The sequence below is a fragment of the Anomaloglossus baeobatrachus genome, chromosome 2 (assembly GCF_048569485.1).
Source record: "Anomaloglossus baeobatrachus isolate aAnoBae1 chromosome 2, aAnoBae1.hap1, whole genome shotgun sequence".
In the NCBI taxonomy this organism is placed as follows: Eukaryota; Metazoa; Chordata; class Amphibia; order Anura; family Aromobatidae; genus Anomaloglossus; species Anomaloglossus baeobatrachus.
Genome location: NC_134354.1, coordinates 295,707,366 through 295,716,984, shown reverse-complemented (window position 1 = coordinate 295,716,984; position 9,619 = coordinate 295,707,366). Strand labels below are relative to the sequence as shown.

General features: G+C 44.2%; 1 protein-coding gene and 1 long non-coding RNA gene across 2 annotated transcripts in view; one reads left to right on the top strand and one right to left on the bottom strand.

The window, feature by feature from the left end:
• LHX1 (LIM homeobox 1) overlaps positions 1-2,808 on the bottom strand; it is a 20,446-nt gene extending 17,638 nt beyond the window's left edge. The window contains exon 1 of the mRNA XM_075335851.1: positions 2,001-2,808. Within this exon, the coding sequence (XP_075191966.1) occupies positions 2,001-2,170 (170 nt within the window). The 5' untranslated portion in view covers positions 2,171-2,808. The remainder of the gene's footprint in view (positions 1-2,000) is intronic.
• Positions 2,747-9,134, top strand: LOC142291380 (uncharacterized). The gene is made up of 2 exons (XR_012750472.1): positions 2,747-3,089; positions 3,710-9,134. It is a non-coding gene; the product is annotated as an uncharacterized LOC142291380 (long non-coding RNA).
• Positions 9,135-9,619: the final 485 nt, after the last annotated feature.

Genomic DNA, 9,619 nt, shown 5'->3' with positions numbered 1-9,619 from the left:
CCGCACAGGACACGGCGTAAATATGTATTTATTCCTCATCTGTATGCTGGGATATGGAACCGCATCTTCGTTTCTTGTCAAGAACAGCAAAAATGACATTTTTCCCTGGGCCTGTTCGAGCCCATTGACATGAAAGGATCAGGAGAGATCAGCTCTTTATCTGAGCCCAACTTGTCACTTTCATCCATCAAATTATCATTTTAACTCGCCGCTTGACCTCGGAAAACACTGCCTGAGAATCGCGTCCCGGGCTGTATAATTACCCGGCCATTCGGGGAGCCACTAAATACATGGCGTGCATCTGCTGATCGCCGGCATCAGATCCGTGCCCGGGACATCTCCAAGGAGCCTTTATCTCAGCTTTGTCACCACTAAAATATTCATCACATGCTAAATAAATTCCCACTCGACAAGGGGATTTGTAGTCTACCCGGGACATCATCAGTACCCTCTGTCGTGTCTCACGGCCACTGTGACAGAGGCTTGTGGCATCACATACAGCGTACACATTGTATGTATATATATATATATATATATATATATATATATATATATATATATATATATATATATATATATATATATATATATATATATATATATATATATATATATATATATATATATATATATATATCCTTCGTGTGTAAAATGCCACAAGCTCCTATCATAGCGGTAGGTAGATAACCTGCACCAATAAGGACAAGACCGGCGCTACCTGGGAGTCTGTGCGTGTATACACACACACACACACACACACACACACACATACACATGTACATATAGCACAATGCACAGGTATCACGGTCCTGTCCTTAGTGATGCAGGTCATCATTTACCTACTACTATGATAGGAGCTAGTGGCATTACACACACACACATATATATATATATATATATATATATATATATATATATATATATATATGTATATATAATATATATATATATATACATATGTACATACATTTAGCACCATGTATGATAGAGATGCCCAGGTGGCAGCGGTCCTGTGTTTGTTCCTGCAGGTAATTTCCTTACTATTTTGATGGACGGCTATGGGGGCATACGAACAGTACATACATTTTTGACACACGAATATTTACATATATGATGTACTTACTATACATGTATATATACATATATGTACACACACACAAACACATGTACATATAGCACCAGGTATGATATAGATGCCCAGGTGGCACCGGTCCTGTCCTTATTCTTGCAGGGTATCTCTTTACTATTATGATGGAAGGGTCTGGAGGCATACACTATATACATCCTGGCCACATATATTATAAATATATATATGTAAACATACACACATATAAATAGCACTATGTATAAAATGTATGCTTAGGTGCCATCGATCCTTTCATTCCTGCAGGGCATTTCCTTACTTTTATGATGGAAGGCCGTGGGGGTGTACAAAACATACAGTATATACATCCTGGTCACATATACACACACACACACACACACACACATATATATATATATATATATATATATATATATATATATATATATATATATATATATATATATATATATATGTATATATATATATATATATATATATATATATATATATATATAATTTTTTTGTAAATATATATGTGTTCTCAAACCTACATATTGAGCTATGTATGATATGGATGCCCTGATGCCACGGGTCCCCTGATTCCTGCAGGGCATTTCCTTACTTTTATGATGGAAGGCCGTGGGGGTGTACAAAACATACAGTATATACATCCTGGTCATATATATATACACACACACACATATATATATATATATATATATATATATATATATATATATATATATATATATATATATATATATATATATAATTTTTTTGTAAATAAATATGTGTTCTCAAACCTACATATTGAGCTATGTATGATATGGATGCCCTGATGCCACGGGTCCTCTGATTCCTGCAGGGCATTCCTTCCTACTATGGTGGAAGGTAGTGGGGTGCTGGCACTCACCTGAAGAAGTCGTTTTTACAATAAAGCTTGCTTTCTCTGGAGAAACATTTCTCGGTTAAGTTGCATTTACATTCACAGCACTGCACACATTTCACATGCCAAGCCCTGTCCAGAACATTGAGCAAGAAGCGGTCCAGGATGGGCCTCTCGCATCCAGCACAGTGCACCATTGTCTTTGGCTGACAGGTATATTGGAGGTCGCTGGAGGATCCAGGTGACAGGAGCCCCAAAGTCTCAGCAGGACTGGGCACCAATGTGGCTGTCGGGCCGCTTTCCCTTGTAGTCTTGTAGCCGCTGCAGATAACCCGATGGCTTCTTACAGCTTCTAAAATAAGGGAGATCCCAAACTATAGAGACGAGGACAACAAATGTGACAAGGATCAGTTGGCTTTCTGCATTCTGAGGTAGCTCAGTCAGTGATGAAAGTGCTTCTGCTTGCCCAAACCCCAATGATTGGCTTTAATGTCCCAGCATTGTTACTGAGACGCTTCTCCTAGGGGGAGAATGATTTGGCTCTAGGCTCGGACCCCCGAGGTGGTCTGATTCTGCCGCCTTGTGCATGAAGGAAGCTTCCTATGGTCCATGAATGTTCTCCAGGTCTGGTCCTTTTACAGTCCACGCAGGTAGCTCAGAGAGCAGGATCTTCTTTTCCAGCTGGTTGCGGGAAGCAGACAGATGGCAGAAGAAGTAAGATAAAAAACCTGAAATAATAATAATAGTAGTGTGCCTGTGAGGCGCCTCTGATCCTACAGGTCTGACTGCTCTTCCCATGCGCCTTCCCTGGACTGCATGTTCCCAGCTGCTGAGGAGCTCGCCTTATGCCCAACTCCGTGACGACAAGCCCAGCAGCAGCCAATCACATGCCCCCAGTCCTCATGTTAAACCATTAGCCACCACACCAAGCTCTAATAGTACTGGAACAGCATACCTACAAATGGGGAAAGCAAAACCTTACAGCTAATGGCAGATTTCCATTTTATTACTCGCTCAATATATTGAAGAGGTGGATCCACAACACAACCCTAATAATACATCAAGTATGATAAGTGTACAAGTTGCTTCCAGCGCAGACATGATAAAACATGGCAGGTAATGTATGGATGTGCATATATAGGACTGTCCTGGGTATATAGGGCTCTCTAATCGACCGGTATCGCACAGAATGGATTCATGCAGGCTGTGTGTACAGACGGATTTTATGTAAGATATGACTTATAGATGATACTACAGGCTTTATGTAATATAAAACTTATAGATGATAATATTTAATATATGACTTATGTAATACAAGTTTTATTTAATATATGACCTAAATAATAATACAGACTTTATATTATTATTATTATTATTATTAATAATAATTATAGCGCCATCAATTCTATGGCGCTTTACATGTGAAAGGGGTGTACATAATAGGGACAAGTACATATATATATGTATATATATATATATATATATATATATATATATATATATATATATATATATATGACTTATAGATGATACTACAGACTTAAAGTAATATATGACTTATAGATGACTTATACATGGTAATACAAGTTGTATTTAATATATGACAAATAATAATAAATGTTTTATGTAATATATGACTTATAAATGATAATTCAGATTTTATGTAATATATGACACATGATAACACATGTTTTATGTAAGATATGACTTATAGATAATGCATGTTTGTATTTTAGGCTTTTGTATGGAAGGGATGTGAGAAGAAGGGATTGGAAATAAACTTGCTTTTGGAGGTGTACAGTGGATTATTCGGGAGCTCTGCTCAGTGAGTAGCTCCAGATATCTGGGATCCTCCGGAAAGTTTCACACTTTCTTGAGCGTTTCTGTGAAGGAGGCGATGCACTTGGATGTGGGAATAAACATTTGCAAACAAACATGGCTGTGTTCTGTCTGATTGGCCGCTAATAGGTGTTGATTGGGGATCAAACAAGGATCTGGAGAGGAAAGCCAGGATTTCTCATGTGTATGTTCCTGCGGAGATTGTTTGTTCCTGGGACTCGAGCAGGCAGCAGATACTTTGGGATTTTATTGTAAAACTACATTTGTATGGGAAGAAATGCCCCCAATGGCAGTGCTACATTGTAAGGGGATTGTTATGTATTGTACAGCATAGTCTCCGAGAAAAGAATAAGATGCACACAGAAATACTAGGACATGCTAAGATTCTGCGGATCACCCAGTCTCCGGCTGCTGGGAAAGGAATGAGGGTGCTATGTGCAGGCAGGTGACTTGTACAATATGTCCCTAGGGATGTGCTCCACAATATTCAGCCACATTTGGAAACGACGTTCCCCTGTGATCAGACATTGTCGCTCCGTGTCCTTTGTGTGTGAATAGTCGCATGTCCCCTCGTCATTCTCTCCCTCAGCTGTTTGTTTGTATTCACTGCTCGTTTATTGGTAAACGGTAAAAAAATGCAATCAATAGGGCAACCTCCCGCCGCCCCCTGTCCTCTGTACATATGTGCTGTTCTCATGTAAAGCAGGGGCGATGTCTGGAGATGCCCCGTGCCCATAGAGCCCATAGGGGACAGCTGCACGTCTGTCAGGGGACTTCTCCCCAGCTGACATGTGCAGCCGGGATGAATGAGGATGAGGACTGGAGCCAAATCGAAGGCTCTGCTTATTCCCTCAGCACTGCAGCCCATCCCTTACCCCATCGTATGGGTTAGACAAGTTATAATCAGGACTGCACTGTGCGCACTGAAATAGAAGTATTAGCAAAAAGGAATATTCCCTTTATTTGGCTGATTGGGGTCTTTTCGTGCGGTCTAGAGATGGCATTGTCCAAGCAGGCAGATCCAGCTGGAGCTCGGTGTAAGCAGCAGGCAGTACAGAGCAGAGTGCTGCCTGCCTCCTAGGACATGCTCCTTGTCATCAGCGAGCTGGAAAGCGTCGCCCCTAGGACCAGTGCACACAACAACTTCTCTGCTTTTGATCCCATTTTTTTTGAATGACGAATTGATTTATTGGCCAGGATTTCCTGGCCAGGAATTAGTTACAAGTTTTGGCCGGGGTAGGAGGAGGTCGGTGGCTTCCTGCGGCCACTGGAGCGTGTCATTAACCACAGCAATTACCTGCAGCCCTCACCGGCAGGCACCAGGAGCACAGTGCTGGGAGAACGCAAGGCACTGTGTCTGCCTGCGCTCCTGGCCGCATGGTGTGACTATGGACATCTGCTCCTCAGCAGAAGAAGGAGCCACTCTCGGGAACCCTAGGCACGTTTCATCATAGGTGCCTCCTTTATTATCAGTGTTTCTATAGGCACAGTTACATCAAATAATACAGATAGTGCAAGCAGTGGGGAATTCTGTGTGAGCAGATAGGAGACTGAACACATGTGTCTCCCAGGAGAGAGACCCATTGGCATGGTGCCTTTTGATGTCCAGCCTGCTTGTTCCTTTCCCAGAGATTTTTACTGCCATAGAAAAATATAAGATATCACTTAGCAAGATAATATATATGACACATAAATATATAACTCATTAACTCTCTAAATGATGCAAACCACTGATTTCCTCCCTTTCTATTTAGATATTTTAATATTCCTTAAATAAAATAATTTCTTATGCGACAATTTAACATACAAGTGTCTTCATGGTTTATATATATATGATATATATGTTCATGCAGTGGATTAATTTTTAAGACTAGATATTGTCACTATCTCAAATACGTGGCCCACTGGACCCCTGTCTTTGCTGCTTTGGGTAACCAGAGTTGAAAAGTTCAAGTGTAAAGTTTGTTTCCAGGGCTGAAGTAAGGATTTTTCATCAATATAAATGGAGTTAACCTCGACAATCCCATCGTGCCCACTTGTACCTGTGTGATCTCTAGGCATGGAAGACTGCATGTGACACGTGTAATAAAGGAGAAATATTGGTAGCCAGCAGCAGCGCTTTGATCAGCTGCCTGAGACCATGGCACCCACAGCCCCTGCTACACTTCACACAAGGAGCACAGTACCTGCCCCCACCAGCCTGCCACAGGCACACATACATGCAGAAGGTACACACAAGGAGCACAGTACCTGCCCCCACCAGCCTGCCATAGGCACACATACATGCAGCAGGTACACACAAGGAGCACAGTACCTGCCCCCACCAGCCTGCCACAGGCACACATACATGCAGCAGGTACACACAAGGAGCACAGTACCTGCCCCCACCAGCCTGCCACAGGCACACATACATGCAGCAGTTACATACAAGGAGCACAGTACCTGCCCCCACCAGCCTGCCACAGGCACACATACATGCAGCAGGTACACACAAGGAGCACAGTACCTGCCCCCACCAGCCTGCCATAGGCACACATACATGCAGCAGGTACACACAAGGAGCACAGTACCTGCCCCCACCAGCCTGCCACAGGCACACATACATGCAGCAGGTACACACAAGGAGCACAGTACCTGCCCCCACCAGCCTGCCATAGGCACACATACATGCAGCAGGTACACACAAGGAGCACAGTACCTGCCCCCACCAGCCTGCCACAGGCACACATACATGCAGCAGGTACACACAAGGAGCACAGCACCTGCCCCCACCAGCCTGCCACAGGCACACATACGTGCAGCAGGTACACACAAGGAGCACAGTACCTGCCCCCACCAGCCTGCCACAGGCACACATACATGCAGCAGGTACATACAAGGAGCACAGTACCTGCCCCCACCAGCCTGCCATAGGCACACATACATGCAGTAAGTACACACAAGGAACACAGTACCTGCCCCCACCAGCCTGCCACAGGCACACATACGTGCAGCAGGTACACACAAGGAGCACAGTTCCTGCCCCCACCAGCCTGCCATAGGCACACATACATGCAGCAAGTACACACAAGGTGCACAGTACCTGCCCCCACCAGCCTGCCATAGGCACACATACATGCAGCAGGTACACACAAGGTGCACAGTACCTGCCCCCACCAGCCTGCCATAGGCACACATACATGCAGCAAGTACACACAAGGTGCACAGTACCTGCCCCCACCAGCCTGCGATAGGCACACATACATGCAGCAGGTACATACAAGGAGTTCAGTACCTGCCCCCACCAGCCTGCCATAGGCACACATACATGCAGCAGGTACACACAAGGAGTTCAGTACCTGCCCCCACCAGCCTGCCATAGGCACACATACATGCAGCAGGTACACACAAGGAGTTCAGTACCTGCCCCCACCAGCCTGCCACAGGCACACATACATGCAGCAGGTACATACAAGGAGCACAGTATCTGCCCCCACCAGCCTGCCATAGGCACACATACATGCAGCAGGTACATACAAGGAGCATTGTACCTGCCCCCACCAGCCTGCCATAGGCACACATACATGCAGCAGGTACACACAAGGAGTTCAGTACCTGCCCCCACCAGCCTGCCATAGGCACACATACATGCAGCAGGTACACACAAGGTGCACAGTACCTGCCCCCACCAGCCTGTCATAGGCACACATACGTGCAGCAGGTACACACAAGGAGCTCAGTGTCTGCCCTCTACCAGCCCCCATGTGCCCCCCAGCATCCTGCCATTGCCACACATACATTAGGCTTTCACCACAGATCACTATTAGGTTTCCACACCACAGACACGGATGCAGGTGCCCAATATCTCCCCACAGATAGGAGGCACATACGTCTCCCTTCTCGCTTCCCCCCCCCTGTGCACTAATCCCTAATGAGCACCTACACCCATGCCTGCCCCCCAGGCTCGTACCCCAGGGTCAGCCACTTCTATGCCATGTTCCGTCATGACGTTTTGATATGATCTGGCGCACACACATGAATGAAGACGACGCACAGCCTCTCTCCACTCATCTTCCTGTTAATGCGAGCTGGCAATGCAATTATTTGCAGAGGCATTTGTGCAGTAGGGTCTTCCATCCCCGCCACACACAGTATTAGCCCCAGCAAACACCCACCCACCCAATTACTGCATTGTGCAAGCCTCTGAGAGCGCGCACATCCGCCTATTGTCAGTGCGATCATACGGCTGCCAATGTCGGGAAGCAGTTTCTTCGGACTTTCGTTATTATCTGCTAATTCCTAGCTCCGCAGTAAAGCAGTGATATGTGTGTTTGTATTGTCAGAGCAGAGTAGCAAATTAATATTAGAATTACTGATAGGAGCGAAGAGTCTACAAGGCACACATAGGAGGATAATGGGTAAATGATGGGAATCTTCAGGGTCCTGACTAGGGAAGGAAGCTTAGATTGCTGCCCCCCAACCTGACACAGCCGCCATCTGGCAGGACAGTATTATTGACCCGAAGCTTCCAAATATTTTTATGACTTTGAAACCAGGGCTGCAGAAATCCAATGTTTTCTATGGATCTGCGCCTGCCGCCTTGTCATTGAAACAGCTGTTTATTTCACTTGGAAAAGCCAATAATTGCACTGAAGACCTGAATCATTATCTATTTCCACCAATTAGTGAGGCTCAGCATTACTTAGCCGTTTTCATAAGTTCATTTTAGGGACCCCTGAGACGCAGCAAATACAGTAACCTGTGAGGATCCAGCCCAGGAAGGGCTCCCCGAAATGTCCCCATGTCCCAATGTATGGGATATCTATAGGGGGGCTCAGGACAGGGGAACCGACAAGAACAAACACTTCTCACATGGGGAAAACCTGCTTTTCGTAGCAATTATTTCTCTATAGCCGGGAGCAGAGCAGAAAACCGCACCAGATACACACTGAGTACATTATGCGGCTTTAATATGTTATTTACCTGGATCTACTCAGAATAAAATGGGATCTATTTAGCAGACATCTTTATGTATTTGGAAATATAAAAACAAACAACATAAAAACACAGGTTAGGAATTGAAGGAATAGATCCCTTGACATTTATTTCTGAGATACTAATGAATGAATACACATCTGACTTCCTATGAGCAGGACCTGTATTTTCAGGCTAAGTTCCCACAAGAAGCTGCAGATGCTGCAGAATTTCTGCAGCGTTTCTGCATCCCCTCTGTAAATTAAGTTACTTGCGTTTTTTTGACATGTGGTTTTGTGCGTGAGCTTTTTTTTATTTTATCTCTTGTTGGTATGTCATGTGTTAAATAAAGTTTCTTTATTTTTGATACTTCCTAGTATTTGCCTTTGACAAATTCTTCTTGCTTTACTATTGTGCAAATTACACACATTTTTTATGTGTTTTCACAGTAATAACACACTTAGAAGACAGGTGGATTTTTTACCTGTGGTTTTTCTGTATCTACTGCAAGTCTATGTGAAAAATCTGCTCAGAAAATTCAGCATATCCGCAGCAGAAATTACCATGTTGCGGATTTCAAACCCGCGCTGCAGGTCAGTTCACGCTGAATAAAAAAGAGGCACAGAGGGCAGGAGATTTCTATAAATCAGTCCCCTGTGCTGGGACTGTAGATGCTGCGTTTTTTATGTAGCAAAAATTCGCAGGGTCACAAAATCACCAAAAACTCATCATGAGCACTCAGCCTTATTTTTTCAGGATCCCCAAAAAGCAGCATGCCACCTCATTGGCTTAACATAGCTGGATGCAAACTGATACCATTTCATGCTTCAGTTGCCTGATCAGTTTGGATTAGT